At 37.0% G+C, this 22576-nt stretch overlaps 1 protein-coding gene across 2 annotated transcripts in view; it reads left to right on the top strand.

Moving 5' to 3' along the window:
• DNAH3 (dynein axonemal heavy chain 3) overlaps nucleotides 1–22576 on the top strand; it is a 57295-nt gene that overhangs the window by 852 nt on the left and 33867 nt on the right. Inside the window, exons 1-26 of one of the 2 annotated variants that reach the window (XM_032125864.1) lie at nucleotides 7–2184; nucleotides 2627–2735; nucleotides 4278–4391; nucleotides 5185–5389; nucleotides 5771–5804; nucleotides 6306–6486; nucleotides 7001–7190; nucleotides 7662–7857; nucleotides 8824–8949; nucleotides 9666–9861; nucleotides 11101–11280; nucleotides 11653–11789; nucleotides 11947–12052; nucleotides 12617–12795; nucleotides 13088–13272; nucleotides 14569–14692; nucleotides 15265–15421; nucleotides 17179–17323; nucleotides 17605–17816; nucleotides 18076–18167; nucleotides 18589–18703; nucleotides 19243–19359; nucleotides 19550–19729; nucleotides 20849–20985; nucleotides 21646–21847; nucleotides 22399–22491. In XM_032125864.1, coding sequence (XP_031981755.1) covers nucleotides 4293–4391; nucleotides 5185–5389; nucleotides 5771–5804; nucleotides 6306–6486; nucleotides 7001–7190; nucleotides 7662–7857; nucleotides 8824–8949; nucleotides 9666–9861; nucleotides 11101–11280; nucleotides 11653–11789; nucleotides 11947–12052; nucleotides 12617–12795; nucleotides 13088–13272; nucleotides 14569–14692; nucleotides 15265–15421; nucleotides 17179–17323; nucleotides 17605–17816; nucleotides 18076–18167; nucleotides 18589–18703; nucleotides 19243–19359; nucleotides 19550–19729; nucleotides 20849–20985; nucleotides 21646–21847; nucleotides 22399–22491 — 3588 coding nt within the window. In that variant the 5' untranslated portion in view covers nucleotides 7–2184; nucleotides 2627–2735; nucleotides 4278–4292. Of the gene's footprint in view, nucleotides 1–6; nucleotides 2185–2626; nucleotides 2736–4277; nucleotides 4392–5184; nucleotides 5390–5770; nucleotides 5805–6305; nucleotides 6487–7000; nucleotides 7191–7661; nucleotides 7858–8823; nucleotides 8950–9665; nucleotides 9862–11100; nucleotides 11281–11652; nucleotides 11790–11946; nucleotides 12053–12616; nucleotides 12796–13087; nucleotides 13273–14568; nucleotides 14693–15264; nucleotides 15422–17178; nucleotides 17324–17604; nucleotides 17817–18075; nucleotides 18168–18588; nucleotides 18704–19242; nucleotides 19360–19549; nucleotides 19730–20848; nucleotides 20986–21645; nucleotides 21848–22398; nucleotides 22492–22576 lie in introns of those variants that run through there. The other variant, XM_032125863.1, reaches the window with a different exon arrangement.

Genomic DNA, 22576 nt, shown 5'->3' with positions numbered 1-22576 from the left:
AGCCGCCTTCCCCCGTCACGGGTTGTTGTTCCCACACGTTTCCACCTTGTCCTGCTGCCTCCAGGTGTTTTGGTGCCCACGTGGCAAACCTGTTCGGGGAGATGTGCCGTGTGAGGAGAAATTAACTGTAGGAATTTAGCTGGGTTTTCGGCAAAAGCAGTGCGTCCTACAGTGTCTGAGCATTTGGCTGGGACTGTTCTCAGCAGTGATGCTCGGTGCGGTTGTCGCACGATGGTTTGGCCTGGCTGTTCTCCAGATCCATCATCATGGTGTTAACATGCAAGCGTGAGGCTTCAGTGAATTCCCAGCTTCTGCTACACGGAATTTTTCGTGCTGTAAATTGCAATCAGAAATGAGTTCAATATTCATGTTTCTCACGGCTGCTTTAATCATTTAATTGGTGCCACCTATGAGAGTATTACAAAACTGAATGTTAGCGGTTTCATGATTATTTTTTTAAAAGGCAACAAAATAAATAGCATGTTTAATTTGTAAATTAATGCAAAAAGAGGTTTTATGAAGTATGGAGGGTTTAACATATCAGACTGTTGGAGCTCTGTGTCTTTGAAGTGCTGATTTCAATGATCTCTGCAGATACAAGGATTTGTGTAGACAGAGGGAGTAAGATTTGTATATTAACACATATTTGGACGGTGGGGGTCTAAAAGCCCAGCACAAGATACCTGCAAGAAGAGGATGGTCCGGGCAAATGTATTTTGCTTGAACTCTTAAAGTGCTTAATCTCTCATATTATTAAAGTGCATAGTGTATTGATATTCCTGGTACACTAGGGTGTATCGTAATAAATTTGAATTTGTTGTGTTTGTATCCTTTTTGAAAAAGTAAGTGTAGGGAAAACTAACTGGCAGAATTACAGTGTGACATAATCCAGTGATAATGGCACTATAAAGTTTAATGGAGTCACTGAGTTTAAAGTATACTGGAGATTTTAAATTTCTGGCTGTTTTCAAGCATGCCATAGCTGTGGTTTTGAAGATAGTCTTGTACTTCTTAGTAAATTATTTTCTTGCTATGTGTAATTAGCTCTTCTGCTAAAAATTCATATGTAATCTTCCACTATACAAAATAACTGGTTTTAATGTTTTTCAAGCAGCACAAATAATTTATTCAACTTCGAAGGGCACGCATATATGAGCATCTGAGTTGATGTGCAGAGAGGAACAGTAGTTACTCTTAACTGCTGCTTAATTGAGCTTGTCTTCATGCCAGTGTCGGCTCCAATTAGCAGGAAAATACTCATGTTGCAAACCAGCACTGAAATATTTGGAGAGTTACGGCGCACGTTAGCCAAGCAATTACCAGCACCAGCAGTGCTGCTTCTGTACCCTGCACTGCTGGCCTGTGTTTAAAGAACAGTGGCCAACAACAGTGTTCCACTTGTAGATGGTATAAGGACAAGGTATAACGAAAACTCTGCTGTTAACTCAGGGATATCAGCCATTCTCACAGCTCACAGAAGACTGGATGACAAGTAGCTAAGATGATGGGGAAGGGTTTAAAATGGAACTCTTGCCGTGTTGGCAGAACGTGTCCAAGGCCCCTCTTGAGGGTAGCTGTTAAGAGATTGTGCTAGATTTCATGTTGGATGGTTGTAATTCCCATTTGTGGAGGAATGTGATGGAAGGCTCTTTCAGGACGTAGTGATGACTTGAGTGGGAGGCAAATGCATGCAGGCTTAGAGGAACTGGGAGTATCTCACCTGCTGTGTTCAGCTCTTCAGGGAGTTTGATTCTGAATGGTGGAAAAGTGGTGGAGGTGTTTGGATTCAAGATTTTGAATCTTGAATATTTTTTTTCCAAATCTTCTTAAGAAAATTTGGGTTTATAGAGCCTTTACTGCTCTGGGAGCTCTGTGCAGTGCTTTCATGCAAAAGTTAGAATATCTCAGGGATCTCAGGACTACATTTTTCATAACTTTCAGAGGCAAAAGGAGCCTGTACAATTCCTCATTGGTTCCACAGCTGAATCTCCTTGATCACAGCTTGGCACAACACTGAAAGGGGCTGTTTCCTCTTTGCTGGGGGAGGAGAGGGAGGAGGGAATTCTGTCTCCAAGCACCAGCTATGCTGTAACTGGGGCAACCAAGCTGAGGACTGAAAGGCAGTGTCAGAGAAGTTCACCAAGCTGCGGCAGGCAGAGGGACTGGTACCAAGAGTGCCTGCAGGTACTACCTGCCCTTACCCTGCTCACCTGTGCTTCCTGTGGATGTGTGAGGCATGCTGGGCATCTCTCTCTTTCTCTTTTCCCATTCCTTTTGACATGGGCTTATTCTCCTTGGCAATTAATGTGTGGTTCTGCTGTAAACCACAGCTGGGGGGCCCAGAGTCCCTGGGAACAGGGAGGAAGCTGGTTTTGGAGAAAGCAGAAAGGGCAGGATGGAAGAAAGTCTTACTTGAAGGACATCTGGGGGGAGTTAGAAAGATTAAGGTGAAAAGTGAGCTTGGGAGGAATGAAGAAAAAAGATCATGGAGGTTTGGTGGGAGAGAAAGCTTACTGTTGTAAACAGAGAATGGGAGAGCTGGGATTTTTCTTCTTCCTGGCAGTTGGGATAGAAGCTGATTGACACCTTGTGTAGTACCTGAAATGAGTCTCTCATTCTTTTTCAGTGCATGTAACGACAAGGATGTTCACACTGCTGGGGAGGCCTAAAGAATTCTTAGCAAACAAAAAAAGCAAAGCAAAACAAAGCCAACACAGAGCCCAAGTCTCCTGAGGGTAAGTTACTTCTGCGGCGACTGTGAAAGATCAATAACTTTGTCAAAACTTCAGATGAAATTGGCCATTACTGGTGGTTAGTGGTTTGGCATTGGAAGAACTCTTATTAAAAGACACATGTTCTTGTTGAATATTCTTTGGACTTAATCCTTTATAATGTACTTCTTTTAAAGGATTTCTTTGTGCAAATATTTAGGTGTTTGAAAGGTTAGTTGGCATGTAAGTCAGGAGCTGTTTCAGGATGAACAATGGCTTTTTTAATGACTCTTGTACCTTTAAGAATGAATTAGTGGATGTCCTAATAAACTGTATCATTTATTCATTTTTAAAGTACCCTAAGGCCCAATCCTTTAGTCATTAATCAAGAGGAATTCATACTCTCTTCAATAAGTTATGTCTGGCAGTGATAATGTCTTTATTTCTCTGTGCTTGTGTGTGCAGGCATGCTGGGGAATACCAAGGAGGTAAATCAAATCAGTCCTTTCTCAAATTTTATTTCTAAATGGGCTCTACTTTGATATTGATGAGGGCACAGTTTTGTCTGCTAGAAAACTAGGTTCCAGCAGCCTAGTTTTTCAGTGATATATCAGAAAGCAATAACCATGTGCTAAAATTATGGGGAAAAAAAGATTATATCATTTAAAAACGTAATTATATTGGGCAATAAATTCCTCTTTCATGGTGATTTAACTCACTTGTGTTTGGATACAACACCCTTCCACCTCCTTTTTCTCATAGTGTCACTATGTATTCAGGAATTTGTTCCTTTGAATCTGCTCAACAAATTTGATTTAGGAAACTCAGACTGTGGGTGAGGCTTTGGCCTACACTAAGGAAAGCTGTCATTCAAAAGCATCTTAAAACACTGTGAGGCTAAATAATTCTGAGAAAATATCCTGACAGAACTTTGTGTGGAGTCCTGGAAGGCCATCTCAAAGTATTATCACCTTGAAGAGGTGGAACATAATCCTAAAGCATATTGGATATCCTGACATTTGTTGTAAAACACTTTGCAGAGTACTTGTGAGCAGTTTGTTCTTCCAGCAGCATCCTGGCAGTAGCTTCTCCTGGAACTGAGTCATTACAGACATGAAAAAAATGTAGTGGGTCTTTTTTTCGTCCCCAGTAAAGTGGTTCACACAACTTGGACTGTTTCACTGTCATTTTGGCAGTCTGGTAGGATTTAATATTCTAATATCCAGAGTTTATACCATTACAAACTCCATGTGGAGTTTTTGGTATAACTTAAAACATTCAAATATTTTTAATCGTTTTCAGGGATATAACAATAAGGATTTTTTTTTGTTTTTTTTTTTTAACTGACATTTACTGGTATTTAGAGGTTTTATCAAATGACTGCAAAAAACATGTTTTGCTGAGGAGCCCACCCCAAAGAACAGCTGTTTCCTTAAAATTTGAAAAGTTGCAATATGTAATTTTCAACTTGTAATGAAAACTGAGGGACTCTTCCTTCTTCACAAATCTTTTTTGAAACAGAGTATTTCATAAACATCTTTGAAGTTGTTTTTCATTTCTCTCCAGTCACAAACCAATTCCATGTGCAATATGAGTCGTCCAAAACGGTCACCGAAATTACCATTGCTACACACACCTGCACCTGCTTCTGCTTCAGATGCCCCTTCAGACCTGCATGAGGTATGTGCTGTCAGGGTATGCACACGTTCCATGGGCTGGCAAATTCCCATTCTTTGCAATGTGGTTTAGTGGCCATGGTGGTACTGGGTCAAAGGTTGGACTTGATGGCCTTGGAGGTCTTTTCCAACCTTAATCATTCAATGGTTCCAAGCACATTCATGATTGCACCTCATGTACTTTTATCTCTGAGGGTGTTTTGAGACCTGCATCTCATTTGCCTGTGAGCTATCTTAGTAAAGTTTAGATATCAGGACTGATGAAAAGTCCATCAATAGATACCAAGTCACCTGAGAAAACATGGAATGAACAGGCAGAAGAAATGCATTACAAATCCTTAGTGATGTGAGAGAAAAACAAGAGCTGAATTTATTAACTTGTACTATTGTTCAACTATTACAAGGATTGAGTGTTAAAAGTAGACAGGCCATTGACAAAGGCATGAGAAATAGGAATTTTCTAAATCTAAGCAAATATAAGGAGAACAAAAGAAGCAAGATAGAGATGTGGGGGAGTAGAAAGAATGAGATAATGTACTGTCTTCTCTTATTTATAAAAAATACCTTGATTATGCAAAAAAAAAAAAAAAGCCTGAGTGTTACTGAAGTGTTGTATAAAATTATCCTTATAAATGTGCAGAGCATTGTGATCTAAAAATAGGTTAGTGGTCAAATGTATGTCAGACCTATGTATTTTCTTTTTATACTAATTGAGGTTTAATCCTGTTCTAGCCCTAAGAAGTCTTTTTAAATTACTGTGCTGTGTAAAACTTTTGCTTTTATTTTTCCAATTTCAGCTTCTCCGTGAGAAAAGCTGTTATCCTCCTTTGATGCAAGAGTCATCATGGACTTTGGCAGCTCCATTCAAGGAACAGAAACACTACCGAAACCCAAGTGACTCCATAGCTAATAACTACACTCTTACTGCACAGGATTTAAAATTGAAAAATATGCAAAAATTCAAGTCGTTTTCAGTGATAGAGTTATCACAGGCTTCACCGTGTATCCATATTTGAATGTGTTTATAAGTTTGGGCTTGCTTGTTCTATGCATTTTTATCTCTAATTCTTTATCTGTGAAAGTGTCATCCCTGGAAGAAATCACTTATCCCTAGTAAACACTTACAAGCTTGTCACCTCAGAGTCAGTACAGACAAGTTTGCCCAAGCATGCATAACTTCAATAAATGAAAGGCCAGTTTCAGATTAACTAGTTAGGTTCATCCCTCCAAATAATCATGTGCAGTGCTTCTCTGTGAGGTTGTATTTTTTTTTTCTTATTTCATTATCTGATTAATTATCTTAGCTCTGTTTTTTCCCAATATGAAATAATATCTTCTTGAACAATATTTCTGTATGTGATTTTTCTTAACTGGTATTGAAAGCTGCTAGGAGAAAGCGGCGCTGGAGTTCTGACAGGTAACGTAATGAAATGTTGTAAAGGTACAGATTATTGCAGTCATTCTAGTTTGAGTTGTGATTTTATATTTCTTTTTACTTGAATGCTGTGTTAAGCATCCAAGCATGAAATGTTAAGTCCCTACAAAAAATATATGTGCATCAATGCTGGCTTTGGTGTCACAAGATTTTGGTGAGATAATCACATGAAAGTACATGGAGATCTTGGGCAACCTAAATAACTCTGCTAGTAGGTTTGACTCTGGTAGAACTGCTCATAAAATACTGCTTGTCTGAGTGATACTGGGCAGTTGTAAGGTTTGCATGATTGCATCCTTTATGTTAAAGTAGTGTATTGTATTATACAATTTTAATGAGAGTTTTTTTATTGAATATTTGAAGTACTTCCATAGGTCATACTTGTCCTCAGTGCAGCACAAGTCGTTTATATAATCCTTGTCACCTGTCCTTAAACATTACTGCTTCTTTATTCACTAAACTTTTATTCCTTTTTTTCAAAAGTACTTTGTTAAAGAGTTTGAAACCCATTTCACTGAGTGCACCTGCTCATACACCAGTACTGCATGTCATAAATTACACAGACAACCAGCCACTGACCCCAGAAGAACAATTTGCTCTCATGGATTTACATGAGAAGGACATAAGTAAGCGAGAAAAGCCACCTTCAAGTGATGATATAGAGGTATTTCTAGAATTTCTTTTTAAGATGGAAGTAGCAGCAGTAATCATCTGCAATGTATCTGGAAATTGTTTACTAAAAAGTAGCTGAGAAAAGCAGGCAGTACACGAGGATTAGGAATGTAAATATTCAATATAGCAAAGTGCTGTTAAATGTTATCAACTCCTTTCTCATTTGTTTGTAGCTACTCTGATTTTTGCTGTAAAGGGTTTGCAAGTTAAGTATCTTCCCAAATTCTTAACCTCTCATGTTGTTCTCTAGTACTTTTTTGATCAGTAATTTAATATGCTGCACTGGGTTCTAGTGGTCTATATGCTTACATCAACACAGATGGAAGTATTGTAAAGATGTCAGTGCTTTAAAAGGAACAGACATAGGTAGCCAAAATCCATTATATTCCAACACCTTTCAATTACAGAAAAGGCTCAAGTGATAGAAAAGCTGAAAGCACTTTGTAGTAATTAATTACTTGTCAGGAAATTCATGCAATAACTGTAATCTTTTAAACATTTTTTAGCGGTACTGTCACTACATCTACAATGGAGTGCAGGAAGACATGCTGGCACCTCAGGATAAGGAAGTGGTGAATAAAATTTTAAAACATATTCCAACTCACATTCTTCCTAGCCCAGAGCTGGAGAAATTCCTTGCAGGTTTAAAAGAAGAGATTAAGACAGACTATCGTATCGGCCTCATGAAAGGCATTGGTAAGACTCAATCTCTGGGTGGTTCCAAGTATGTGGACATTTCCTGCGCTTTGAAAGCGAGTCTCCATTCTATTCTTAGCATCTATGGAGAATTCCTTTGGGGTCAGTAGAACTACAGTAGATCTCTGAGACAAAATAACCTGTGATCGTGCTATGTCATTCCAATTTCAGCAAATATCTACTTCTGAAACCTTACGTCCCAACATCCCATCAGGAATGAAAAACTGTTTCTCCTGCCTCCCATTTTTTAGGATCAGGACCGATTCTCTTCTTTTTTTTTTTTTTTCTGAAATAATTTTAGAGTAAAATTTGTAATTTGGTTACTGTGCTGTATTTTATGCTAAAAACTTACAAATAACTATGACTCTGTTAGTTTTAAATGTGCAGACTTCTACAGCTTCCTGAACTACGAAGATATAGTGATTTTGGCTATACATGCAGTCTCACCTTGATACATATGATTTGTTCTAGTTGATTATGTCTTGTTGGATCCAGCTGAGAGGACGAGACTCTCTATTCGAAATACCCCACGCCCTTTTCCCCGGAGAATTGTCTGTGCACCAGTCCCATGGCACAGCTCTTACAAAGAAACAAAAAGCTGGAACGAAAGGAATCTGTTCATAGTGAATTCATTGATGCTCACTTTGCAAGAGCTCTGGCTTTCTCAGTAAGATGGCTTGTTCATAGGACCTTAATGCAATTCAGCATGTTTTTATTTAATGATTTGGTTAGAGAGTGCATCTGCTGACTTCTCAACATATGCTACAGAGATCCTGGGGAAGCCGCTAGAAAGAGTGGCAAAATATGTCTGTTTTCTAAATAATTCTAATTTTCCTGAGCCTCTAAGAATTTCAGCATGAAATTATTGTTTCCTGCCATCTCTGAATGAACATGTGTTACATGTCCATGGTGAAAAATGGATAAATTAATGCTGTGAAAAGATCATGCCCTTTGTTAAAAGATGCTATGCCTAAATTAAGATTCAATGCTCTAGTAAATGGTGATTTGAAATTTGCATCCTGGTTGTTGATATGAACAACATTACCTCTTAAAACTGAGTATCTCTCAAGTGTCTGTAGTTGAATTTTTGCCCTGGGGACATTTGAAAATTAAGATGTGTAATTAGGAAGTTAAATATGGTAGTTAGTAATTCTGAGAGCTGGTTTTGCATTTAAGAAACATTTGCAGGCATTTAAGCTCGTATGTTACAGACTGTGATATATGCCATGCTGCTGAAATTTCATTTTTTTCCCCATAGAGTAGTCAGGATAGCTACTTATTAATATGGAATAGAAGCAGCAGGTGTCATTCTGTATGTTCTTTAATGACTGGATACACTAATGAATCTTGGAAAAGGACAAGACAATTTTAGCAAAGAATTAAGAGTTTGAAATACAGCAAGTACAAATAAAATGTGATAGCATTTGTTTGTTGTTGTTGATAGATGTTTGTTGATAGCAGAAACCCAATCAGAAGTGCACTTATTGGACAGCTTAGCAATGGAATGATATTTATAAATGAAATTATATTTTTAGTGTTTATGATACATTTGAAGCCTTCCTGACTATATTTCATGGATTTTTTTTTTTTTAAACAGTATTCTGTAAAGATCTCCTCTGTTTCCCTGCCCTAGGTACAGCCATCTCCGGTTTGTTCGCACTGCTGAGGTGCTTTGTGGAAACCTGCCACTGCTGCCTGCCGAGTTTGAGGCCATCGTTCGAAGGCACTGTGTGGAAGCTCGTGATATCCTTCAGAACAAGTCAGTGCCAGCTGTGGTAGCTGTAGATAAATAGAGTATTTTAGGGTCTGACTGACATGAAGGCCCCTTTTAAAAACAGACCTTAGGCTGAGATGACACTAGGCCCAACCACAAGGCTGCCAAAACAAAGGGTGAATAGCCCTGAGCGGAATAAACATCTGGATACTGTCAGAGCCTTTGGAACTGCAACAGTGCTTGTACAAGAACAAATGGTAATAAACTATGAATAAACATTGACAGGAAATCCAGAGGTTTCTAACCATGACAGAAGTGGAGTCTGTATCTGTAAAAATGGTGATGGAAATTTCCTTTTTTATTATGGAAATCAGTCAATTTAAGAAAGAGATGATACGAGGCACATGATAGAAGGTGTTTGCACTCTGCCACCTGAGATATCTTCCAAACTTGTTTAATGCTAATAATTGAATATTGTTTCATAGTCAATAAAACAATATAATTGACTATTATTTTGTCTATTACTATTAATTTAAACTAATCATAGTGGTCCATTGTAACAAGTATCCTTAGATTTAAAACTCAGGTTTCTCTAAGTCCTGGAAGGTACAGTTTTGTTTGATATCTAGTTGTGAATTGTCTTCTAACCCTTTGGATTTTATTCATTCTTTGGGTAATTTCTGAGCTTAGATTTCATTGCAAGCAGCAAAGTAAGACTAACAAGCCTTTAAAAACTTTGTCTCCATATTATTTCATTGTAGGTGGATCCCATCTTGTGCATCTGTTTTCATTGATCAGGGTAATAAGTGGCTTCATTTTGCTCCTGAAAAGGACTCTGATTCCTCGGAGAAAGTTGAAAGCTATTTCAGTTCCGTGGCAAGTCTAATGTCCTTACAATTGCGTGAGATGGTTATTAACTCCTTAGAAGATCTTCTTGCACTTTTTATGATCCACAAGGTATCTGCTGTCAAGTATATCTACAGTTTTCTGTCTTACTTGGAGATCATTCGTACAGCCATAAAATCTAGTGCTCTTTGAAGGCTAAAATGTCCCAAATGGCTCTTGCCTCCATAAAAAATGGCTGTATCCTTTGAAGACTTGTGCATACTCAGTGGATTTTTTTTCACTGTCAAGAATTGCTTACTTGCATGATCACTTGGGAGGTCTAGGGTTACAAGTAACAGTTTATATGAGCTCAACTCGATCTTGAGTGAGCGTGCATTTATTTTATTTTTATTTTAGTTTAATTTTTCTTGGTCTTAATGAGGCAAGACAGTTACAGTACTTCTCTGAAAGCACATAAATAATCCCCTTTGAAGTCAAAAGTGTGCACAGTCGTGTGTAATCCTTGCAGAGGTGATCTATGTGTGTGGTGTCCCTGTCTATACCTGATGAGTGCCCTGTATTATTTCCAGTAATATATAGGATTATAATAATAAGCATTACACCATGGGAGTTTTTACCACTGTTTTGGCTACCATAAAGCTGCTTCTTTGGTGAAAGGTTCACCCAGGACCTACCTTGATAAGACAAAATGAATAAATGTGGCAGGTTAATACTGCATTGCAGAGGATCACACTTAGTGCAAAGTACTGTCAGACCTTGCACTAAGCCTTGCCATTAAGCCTTGCATCTGGATGATGATTGTGTTGCTGATGGTTGGGTTTTAAAATTTTTTTTTTTGGTTTTGTCTTGTGGGTTGGTTTGGGTGTGCTCTTTTATTTATTTTGTTTTGTTTTTTGGATTTTTTAAAATTATTATAACATCTACATTGTGAGTCTAGTCATGCATTAGGACTCTTGTTATTGTAAAGGCAATTTGGGGGTAGTGCAGTTCTTACTGACCATACAAGACAATTAAAACTAGATTCTAGATTTTATTTCAGATAGATAGCATAGATAAAATTTTTTAGGAATTTTGTTCAGTACAATAATTAGTGCTTTACTTCTGTTACTTAAGAGAAAAATCAAGGCAATTAGGCTTAAATCCAGTTTCTTAATTCCAGCTTCTATAGATTGATTTAGGAGACAACACCATAATATCTTGTTTGGAATAACAGGTTTTGTATAAAAATCAGGGGAGATGATCTCACTGGTGTTGTGTGGTAAGGATGTTTGGGGAGTTTGAACAGTTTAGAAATGATTATTCTTATATCTCATTTCTTTGTTCTGTAAATTTTTCCTTCTTTCCCCTAAGGATGGAAATGATTTTAAAGAACCGTATCGAGGAGTGCAGTTCTTCCTGTCTCAGATACTCACAGTCAAACTCCGTGTGGAAGAACCTGATGTTGTCTTTGAGCCACCTTTGAGAGCATGTTGGGATTTAATCAGTCATTGCTTCCATGAGATCCTGAAGAGTGCTGAGGAACTCCCAAAGGTACTGGATAAGTTATAGCTGCGTACAAAATACAATATTAATAAAAACTATCTATAATATAAAAAGTTATGAATGAGGCTGAAGACTGACAAATAGAAGACAAAGATGAGGATTGTGAATCATGAACTGTGTGAACTTTTTGATTATAGAAGATACTTTTCAGATTCAAGTTATATTGAAGGTGTGATTTTCATATTGTTTTCACAAGCAAACTGTGTGAGTAACCAAGTGTTAATTATGGATCAGAGCCTTTTCACATTGCACTGTTTTTACCAAAATATGATTTTTTTATGTGGTGGGTGAATGGGTAATAGAATACCTTATTTTTGCTATTCTGTGTCTTATTACAGTATTTGTAATAATTTCCTTTAGGTAGAAAAACTTCTATTTCCGAAATTACAAAGACATGATCTCACTCTTAATACAGTCAAACCACATGAATCATTGTTTTCAGAGTATATAAACAAACTTGAGAAGATCTTTGAAACCAACATACTTGGTCCAAAGAAGTAAGTTTTGGCTGGTAACGCCGTTGCCCTTCCAAACCCTCAGTTTCATAACACTGTCCATTTGACTGAAGAGACAGTTGGGGTTTATTTGTTTCTTTCTATAGATAAACTTGGCATTGGAAACTTATGTTTGTTTTTGTGGTCTTCTGTGTTTAAGGTATTTAAATGTGTACAGGAAGTACAGCAATCTTTTGAACAACAATTCACGGCAAGATGTCACAAATTTCTTGGCTAAAAGTCCTTCTTTAGATGCTTTAACTGAGGTAATGTGTTACTGACAACTGCAGCATGTTCATACAGCAGCTAACACATCAGAATGACTTCCTAATTTATTGCCTAAAGAACAAGTCACTTATTTTACCCTTGGGAATACCAGGGAGTGCTCAATTTACATAGCCCCTTACTGAGGGGCTGCTGTGCAAAGGTAGGAGGAGGTTTCTTTATGACCTTCTTCTATGAGTTTTGTTGTTCTTTCTCAGCAGAAAGGCTGCCCAGAGTGTTTGGTCAGTCTGCAGCTTGCTTGTCTTTTCAATATCTTGTCCTCAGTCAGCCTTGTCTACTCTTCTCCTTGCATCCCTGAGTTAGCATATGGCTAAATGCTTCCTTAGGCAGCTTTGGGTCTTCCCTACTGTGGAAAATTACTATGCAAAGCTTTCAGCCCTGGAATCTGTGGATAGGAGCAGAGATCTGGAAAGATAAAAATTAGTCTTCCTTCTTCTGTTTGGAATAAATGATCCAATTTGATGGATGGCAACTATTAGTTGTGTCAGATTTTTCAGCTGTGGACTTTTAGGAAAAATAACAGATGTATTATTTTCTGTTTTTAGAAGATTGATAGCTTCACAGAACTGAAAAAAGAGATTGCTTCTATGGATGTCACTGTTCCTCTGGCCATGTTCTGTCTGGATGCTCTACAACTGAATGAGGAACTCTGCAATCGGACCCAAAATCTCAAAGACACATTGATTGAATTTGAAGTGATGGAAAATAGAGAGTTAAACCAAAGGTACCTGTTGTTTGTGTGGATGGTTATTGCTATCTGCCTGGATTGATGCTGTATATCTGTGGATGAGATACTTTTATTCATCTGCTGGGTTTTCTAGTGCTGACTGGACAAGTGCAAGAAGGCCAGCCTGGCTGAACAGGGAGCTTTGGCTAGAACTCACAAAAAGGAAAAAAAAAATTCAATTTATGACGAAATTTAATATATTTGTTTCAAAGACAAAATCAATTTACCAGATCTTGCATCTCTCTTCGCTTACAATCCCAGTGATTTGCCTATTCTCTTTTTGTTGTAGAATTTGTGATGAGTATAACTTCATTGCAAAGAGAATGAGCGAGGTGCCTCAGAACACTGAACAGCTGGTGGAGTATGAGGCATTCTTAAAGAAATCCAGTGAAGTTACTGTTATTAAACTGAATAAGGAGCTCATCAAAGCAGCACACAGACTGCAAATCCTCATGGACTATGCTGATCTCTCTCGTATGTCTAACTACAGAATATAACATTTCCATATGAGAATATTTATATAGATAATGGCCTCTGCATGCCTAAATGTTGCATCTTCTAGGATGCTAATGGAAAGTTCCAAAAGAGACAGAAGGGAAATAAAAAGAATTCAATAGATGCCAAAATGTACCAGTGCAGCAAGGAATGGTGGAGAAATGGCACACAGCATAGTCAGGGCTTTTTAATGTGTTTTAAGTATTACCAAGTCAATGTCATGTAATCTGGCCAAATGATGTTACAGCTGTATGTTAATAAATAAAAATTCTCCAGAGAAAAGCCATCCAAAAAGCCAAAAAGGCTCTATGACAGCATGTCAAAGTGTGAGAACTTGCATCTCTGCAGCTGAGGATTAGATCAGAGCAGGCCTTTTGTTGTTTTGCTGTCATGGTTTGCTGTTCTTAATTAGTACAAAGGCTGTTCTCTAAGACTGAAGTTACTTTTAGTTTGCATTTTTATTCAAAGCAAAAATGTAGTTCCCAGATGCAGTCTGTTATTTGCTGCACCTAAAAAGAGGGGCAGTTATATGAATGCAAACCTATTTTAGTGTCAGGATGATACTTTTTCCTTAAGCAGAATACAGTCTTGGATCAGAAAGTGATAGAAATAACAAGGGTATGTCATGTTTATTAGACTTAATTTATGATAAAAATTAGGATGCCTATGGAAGCCAGGACAATTTTCTGTCACATTTGGGACTGGAGTGTTTGCAATTGCAGTATTTCATAATTCATATCCTCTGTAGCTGGGTTTATAAGCATGTGTCCTATGTCAGTTGTAATAAGCTAAGTGCACTGAACAAACAGACAAATATGAAGATGGAGATGCCTGCTCATCTTGTAGTTGTGATGCTCTAGCTTTTGTGATTAATTCAGCATTTACAGATTGAGGACTAGAAACGATTTAAACATTTATCCATCATATGTAGGTATAATATACACTTAGTTGGGAGTGGTCTGTCACTGTGTGTAGTTGAATGGAACTGATATTATGGAATAGCTGTTCTTACTAACTCTCTCTGCCTAACTAACATCTTAATTAGAGAAGTTCACATTCTTAACTTGTTTTTACAGTTTTGCCATCAATTAGAATTGTTTCAGGAAAGAGTTTCTTTGCAGTGAAGATAATTCAGCCACCAGCTTCTTTGTTTATTCCTAAACATAGTTTAACTATTTTTCTTGTTGGTAGCCATTCTAATATATAATAACCATTCAATTAATTCATTAGTTAAAAGGTATTTTCTTAAAGATGGCTATATATTTTTTATTTTAGATGACGACATAAACCTGAATAGCACAGTCTTCCATTGGCCTGATGAGATTACGAAAATATTTGAAAGCAGTAAAAATATGTTGACTGACAGGAGGATTCAGGTAGAGAGGGCGTTGATTGAAAGGTATGGTGTTAAGTAATTTTTTTTCACTGGGTATTTTTAAAGAACAGAAAAATCTCACTATCAGTTGAAGGGAGATAATGCCGAAGAAGGAAAACTCAGAAGGAAGCTGAGAAAGTAAGGAATAAACCTAGTTTACAGTATTATGGATATTTCTGAAAAACACTGTTGATGAGGGTTGATTAGAGTATCTCTCTACTTAAATAGCTCTGAAAGGAGGAATGGAGGATTGGTCCAGAATATTCATAATTTTATGTTGTTATATTGGTTAGTACAGCATTACACGTAGTTTTGTTACATTGTTTTCATTCTTCCTTTATTTTCTCCAGGTAGTAAAGGTAGCAAATGTAAGTAAAGTAAATAATTTGTGAGGTTTGAAAGTGAGTCTTGAATTCCAATCCCGTGAACTGCATAGTATTGATAGAACTGATTAGTGAGCTTTCATTGGCATCTGTGTTTACACTCGTGCTGAGATCAGATTTCATGTGACAGTGCCTGTTGTAATTAATAAAATAACTGAAACCTGAAAAGGAATGAAACACAATATCATATTACCTTATCTATCTTTACCTCAGGTGTTCTCAGTTTAAGAAAACTCTTGAACTTTATAATAAAGAGCTAGAAAGCTTCAAAAGGCGCGGGGATATCGTGACCGTGGAAGAATTGAGGAAGAATGCTGGGAAATTTGAAGAGTTAAATAAGAATATAGATAATGCACTAACAGAATTTGAGGTTAGTATTTATTAATCAAGTGTGGAGTGGGTTACAATGTGCTGGATGACCAAAAGTTTGGTTCCTGAACCTGATTTTTTTTTTTCGGGGTTCTGACCGTGTATTGTTAAGGTGGCTTTAAAATTTCCAGATGCACAAAGATGTGGCAAATATCTTCTTGTCCCTGTATGCTGATTTGTCCCAACTAGTGAGTTGAAGGGCAAATTTTTTGCGAAATAAATGTTAGGGAGTTTTTAAAATTGAAATACTGAATTTCAGTGTTTCCAAGCAGTCAGTAGTAGCAAGATGCTATCTACAGAAAACAATTCTTCTGGCAGAGTTGGCAGAGGCAGAATGTGAGGGAGCTGGCATTTTCCCTGAATCGTGGTTTGTGCACTGGAGGTCTGTTTTCAGTCCCTCTGCTTGTTTTCTAATTAAACCCAAATGTTTTTCAACTGTTTGTATAATTTCCATTTAATGCTGATAGGCATTAAATATACATTTTAACACAACAGGAATTTCAAATGCTAGGAAACAAACTGAAGACCAAGATCCCTAGATTCTTTTCAGGGCTCTCCATCCAATCTCTTGTATCATTTTAAGTTGAACAGTTTGTCTTAGCTGTGACTCTGCTGGGAAATGAGAAGGGTTGTCTTTGAGAGATCTCACAGGCATTGTGAGGCTTAATCAAGCTTCTAAATCACAGTGAGACAATAAGATTTCTCCATATATGAAGCCTTAGGGGTCAAGATTTTAATTAAGTCAAAAGAAAAAATGGAACCAATTAAATGAGTTTAGAATTTAGATAAATTGGTAGTCCTACACATCAATACTATTAATCAGATTTAAAGGCATCTAGTATATTTAATTAGTGTGAGTTAACAGCACTGATGTGCTGTTATAGGTAGATCAGAACAAGTAATTAAGCCTAAGTTTCTTAATACATGATCACAATGAGAGGTGTAGCCACACAATTTCAATGACGTGACAATTAGCTCAGTGAATACATGAATTTAAGTATTATCTTGGAATATGAATCTTTAATATTTTTTCTGCCTGCAGCTCATATTGAATGATTACAAGTTTTATGGAAGGCCTGTTGGCATTATGAAAGCACATACTCAGGACTCAATCTGAATTCAGTGTCTGCATTTCAGACAGCATTTCTCTGGGCTTCACCTCCCTACCTGTAAAATGAAGAAGACAATACTTTTTTTAAATCCAAATCTTTGGACATTGGTTTTTACTGTAAAATCTTTTGGACAAAGACAATGCCTTACCGTGGATAAGCAGAGCAATTAACACCTGTTTTGATGGGAGCTCCCAGATAATTCTGTAAAAGAAAAAAACCTAATCACAAGTTAAAAAAAATTCCAGCAAGCCTCTCTAACTGAGGAGCTTACATTCAAATTTCACAGTGGATTGGAAACTTGTGAGCCTTGTTTTTGCTGAATGCCATGGTACATTATGTTATTCTAAAATGGATTTGGATTTTTAAAATTATTTGAGGAGGAAAAGATACCCACAAATGCTGGGTTAACAGTTGGACTTGATGATCTTAGAATCATTTAGGTTGGAATAGACCTCTATGATTCCATGAAATAACCAGGGGAAGAACACCATTTACCTTATGTACCTAAAATCCATAGGCTTATATCTACAGATCTGTCTGGCTTTAAGACATGTAAAATAATTGTGTTCAGTATTATCTGTTTAAAAGTTTAAGCAACAATAGGAATTTTTGATGGAAATAATATACATTTTTGTTTCCTCTAAAGGCTATTAATTTTGAGGAAGATTTGCTTGAGCGGGAGAAGAGTCAATTTCCTCTACTGCAATCTATAATTGCAACCAAAGAACCCTTTGAGCAGCTTTGGGTAACAGCATATAGCTTCCATACCAAATCTGAGGAATGGATGAATGGTGAGGCTTTGATGCTCATTTGATGAAACATGTTATTTACACTTAATTAATTAGAAGCTGAAAGTGTTGATCAGTGGTGAGAAAATAATTTTTAAGAAATAAATGCTGTGAAGCAGTGTGAAATAGAGTTACTGACTTGGATTTTGCATTAAGATAATTTTTTGTAACACAATTGATTTTCAGTTAGAGGACAATGATTAAAAATAGCTGTAATTAAACCACCCTGGGAATCTCCTTTGTGCTGATGTGCCTGCTGCACTTTTTTATGCTGTTGTATTCAGGACCTCTTCAGCAACTGAATGCTGATGAAATTAATGAAGAAGTTGGAAATATGTGGAGGACCATGTACAAGCTCAGTAAGAGCTTCCCAGATGTGCCCGTGCCTAGGCGCATGGCAGAATCCATGAAATACAAGCTTGATAAATTTAAACAGCATCTTCCTGTCCTGTCAATTGCCTGCAATCGTGGAATGAAGGAGAGACACTGGGAGCAGGTACTTCAAACTCTGCTTTAACTGTGGAAATATTCTGCCACAGAAGCTGACAGTCCAATATCTTTTATCCTGTGACATGATAGATCCAGTTCTGAAATTTGTAACACCACAGGCAGAAGCTTCTTTAAATTAATAATTTATGGCAGAAAAGCAAATTAGGGTGTTCACTAATACTTCATTAGAACTTGCTGCTTGCTGTTTGAAAGGATTTCACAAAAAAGCATCTTGATAATAGATTTATTTCTTACTTTATTTTCAGATTAGTCAAATTGTAGGATGCGAGATCAAACCGGATGCAAATACTAACCTTAAAAACATATTGGACTGTGGACTCTCAAAATTTATTGAACAGTAAGAAGCTTAATCTAGTCTCATTTTTTAGACATTGAATTTCATAGGTCAGATATCAAATATTAGTTCTTTTGGGGTTTTGTGTGCTGTTAGAACATGCTGTAAAATCAGCTGTATTTTATCAAGCAGTGAACTGTCAGTTGTTCTTGTAGCACAGAGGCATAAAAATCCAGTTGTATTCCTAAACCACTTAATTTGCTCATTCAGAATTTTGTCTGCATTTGTCTTCCAATTAATATCAATATCTCTAACTTGTTGAGGCTGAAAGTGGAAAAATATTCCTTGAAGAAAGAGTCTATGATATTATTAACAAATTATTATGAAAGGTAGTCTGATATGCAACTCTACCTACAGCTGCTTTTTTTATGCTCTTCAGCTATGTTACAAAAACATTTCAAAGATATGTTTCATTTCAATTTAGAATAGAACCTGTTGGAGCAGCTGCAAGTAAGGAGTATTCCTTAGAGAAATCAATAGAGAAAATGAAATCGGAGTGGGTCGATGTGCAGTTCGGTTTGGTGAAGTACAGAGATACTGTAAGTAAACACCAAATCAATATATATATCTGAAAAGAATTACTTTGATTCTGAATACCACTTGAGAAATACTAGAGGGACGTTGCTGCTGATTATTGTGGCATGATGGAAAGTTGTATCTTAGCCCAGAGCTGGGCAGATGTCTCTGTTATTATATATCTTTTTATTTGGACTTTAGTATCTGGACAGCTTGTGATCTCACATACTCATCCTAACAAATATGTAGGCCTGAGCACTTCTCCAGTATTGTATGGAAAGCTGGACAGTAGCGAAATTTTAACTTGCTCAGAAGAAACAAGAATCACAGTGGAAAAGATCGAGTCAGAAGGCACCAGCTTCCTATTCACAAAACAATCTGTCTCTGGACCTTTGAAACAGAGGTGTACAGAGGAGATACCATTTGATATCTTCACACATTTGCAGCCTTTCTCAATTCCTTGCTGCTTCAACCATCATAGAGAAGGGGGAAACAGGAAGCTGAATGAGTGGTGAAGTAAAGTGACTGCCATTTGACTTACCAAAATGTGATGTATTTACAGGACACCAACATCCTGTCAGCAGTGGATGACATCCAGCTTTTGCTGGATGATCACATTGTTAAGACTCAGACAGTATGTGGCTCTCCCTTCATCAAACCAATAGAAGCTGAATGTGTGGTAAGGAAAGGCCAGTGTGACTGAGCTTGCATGTCTCATAGTATGCTTTCCCCAAGTGCTTCAAGGTATTTTGACATGATAAGACATTACAGAGTTGTTAACTAAGAACACATACTCATAGTTCTGGATTTATTCTTGTAATTCTGCTTAACTACTAATTTTGCTTAACTACTAAATGTTTTCATTGCAGGCTTGGAAAGATAAGCTGTGTTTAATGCAAGATATTATAGACAGCTGGTTAAAATGTCAGGCAACGTGGTTGTATTTGGAACCAATTTTTAGTTCAGAAGACATTATAGCTCAAATGCCTGAAGAGGGCAGAAAGTTTAAGATTGTGGATTCATACTGGAAAAACATCATGACAGAAGTGGTAAGTGCTAACATTTCATAAATTGTGTGTTTTTATGCACATCTGGTAACATGATTATTAATGTCATGTGCATATAGTGTTCTCTTCTTCTGCAGTTGGATACTTGTATCCATGGAGTGGAAAAACCTTCATTAAAGTCCAACAAATTGTAGTCTTGCAGTAAAAGTGGTAGATCACATCATTATTGCACTGAGATTTCTATAAAGGCTGGGTATTGAAGGGACGAGGAGCATGAATTCTAAATTTTCTAGCTTTTTTGTTTCTAAATGGTCAGAATTAGGTAGAAAGATGAATGATTTGTGCTTTCAGGATCTGCTTACGACTTCACTGGCAATCTGTACAAAGCCTTGCCTGGATGCAATGAGAGTTTGCATTAGGCTTACAAGGTGTACACACTTTGGAGCAACTAAGTGGATTTTTTTTTCATGTGATTGTTTTCTAATATGTGATGACATGGGTATTCAAAACCTAAGTGAATATGGACTGTCATGGTAGTGTGTCAGGTTAAGATAATGGGGATAGGAAGTGCAATTTGGTAACCTGTTCAATTCCCTGTAAATCAGAAGTTGAGTAAGAGGCCAGACAGTGGTGGTGTGAGCTGAGATGTTTGTCAAAAATGCTGAGAGTGTGTGGTTGTGTGATAAAGGTGTTGAAATAATCAGTGTAACTAAATAGAAGTTGAGACCTGTCCAACAGCTCAGATGCTGTGAATGAAGTCTGTACTGAAATAGAATCCTCTGAAGAAGAGTGTTATCAGAAAGAAAAAATGCAACCTAGATAGTGAGAACAGAGAATAATTGTCATGTACTGTGTCTCTGATAGAACTTACTTGTGAGTGGAAAACAGTGTAGCAAGCTCAAGACACAGAAACAAGTGCCAAAGATCTTATTTCCTGATATTTCCTTCCTTAATGTCTATAAAGTTCAAATTGGTAAAACTGACAGTCTGAAAAGCAAAGCAATCAAATAATGCAAACATATTTAATAACATGAAAGAAGACTACAGAGGAGAAATACAGCTTTTTAGCCTCCTGTAATAGATGTGATTGATGCTAACAATTTTAATGCAAAACTTAGTGCAATTTTTAGCAGTTTCTGCTTTGTGTTTGTTTTTACAAAGGTGAAAGACACAAAGGTACTTGTAGCAACTGAACAACCCAAGATGTTAGACAGACTTCAGGAAGCAAATATTCTCTTAGAGGACATTCAGAAGGGGCTGAATACTTACTTGGAGTCAAAAAGATTATTTTTCCCAAGGTAAATTAATTTAAAAGGCCTAAGTTAGAAACAAGAAGCCATGAGCTCTTTCAAACCGTTTCTACTGAACTGAAAAGTCTCATTTTATAAACATATGTGGGACACAGTCACATGGAGCAAAAAATGAAAAGCTGTTCTCATCTCCAGACATAACTCATTCTCCTCGTTACGAAATGCCGGCAGCAGGCGGGGATGGGGAGGCACAATCTGTCTGTCACAATGTAAACTTTGATTAGAAAGGCTTTCTTACTCACAGGGTATTTTTGAAGGAGCTTGCTACCTTCCCCTGGCTGATATGCAATTATGTCCCTGCCCTACCCTCTTTAGAGGTGTGTGATCCGTGGGAGTTGTACATGATCACGAGGAGCAGGATTCAGGGTTTGTACAGGGTAATTAATGGCTGCCTGGAGCCATCTGGTCTTTCCTGCCTGAGTTTGAGAAGCCTTTTTTTTCCTTTGCATAAAAAGATGGTCACATTGAAATGCTGAAAAAACAGATGTGATGAGTTTTATAATGTTAAAAATTGCTTAAGGAAAAGGATTTGAGATGATAATTTCCTCTCTGATACACTAGTGTCTTAAGCAACAATAAAACCAATTGCATTAATCGATTATTAATGGCAATTTTCATGATTGGAAAGTAATTGTATTTTTCTGGCAGATTCTTCTTCCTGTCTAACGATGAGCTGCTTGAAATACTGTCTGAAACAAAGGATCCACTTCGAGTACAACCACATTTAAAGAAGTGTTTTGAAGGAATTGCTAAACTGGAATTCACAGAAGATCTGGAGATCATAGGCATGATCAGTTCCGAGAAAGAAATTGTTCCTTTCATAGACAAAATCTATCCCGTGAAAGCAAATGTAATGAAAAAAATTTTTTTAGTATACGAAATTAGATTAATACATAATACATTGCATAAAGTGCATGTTTTTGAGGGAATTAGGTTTAAATCATTTAGAATCACATCATGAAAGGAGTTTAGAAAGTGAGAGTGCAGACTGGTATTCTCGAATAAAAAGGCTTTCCTACAAAAAGGAGTGAGACATACCAATTTTGCAGTAAATTCCTCTGAAAGGTGGGGCCTGTTGTGAGTTACAGATACACGTTTCACTTAAAATGAGCAGCCTTACCTGACCATGCAATCTGTGGTTTTTGTTTATGCTTATATGAAACATATCCAGCTGTTTCTTTAGCTGGGTTGTCTTTAGAGTTAGCTTAATATACCTGCCTTCAGACAGTGTAAACTACAGTATTACCTGTCAGAACCTGGGAAATTTCAACCTTTATTCCTTTTATATACAGCACCCAAAGAAAGCATATTTAAGCCTAACATATTTCAAATAATTTATCATTGAAGAAGAATATAACCAGGAAATGTGTGTTGACTCTTAACTACTTTTCTTTCTTGAAGGGCATGGTAGAAAAATGGCTTCTGCAAGTAGAAGAAATGATGTTGGCCAGTGTAAGACAAGTTCTTCAAGATGGCATAAAAGGATATAGCCAGGTAATTATTCCTGACCTATGCTATAAGTTAGATTTCACAAGCAAATAGACATGAATAGGTTGCTCAAATTCTTAACCAGGGAAAC

This window comes from Corvus moneduloides, chromosome 16 (genome assembly GCF_009650955.1).
Source record: "Corvus moneduloides isolate bCorMon1 chromosome 16, bCorMon1.pri, whole genome shotgun sequence".
In the NCBI taxonomy this organism is placed as follows: domain Eukaryota; kingdom Metazoa; phylum Chordata; class Aves; order Passeriformes; family Corvidae; genus Corvus; species Corvus moneduloides.
Note: the sequence above shows the minus strand (reverse complement) of the source record. Positions and strands in the feature narration are given on the sequence as shown.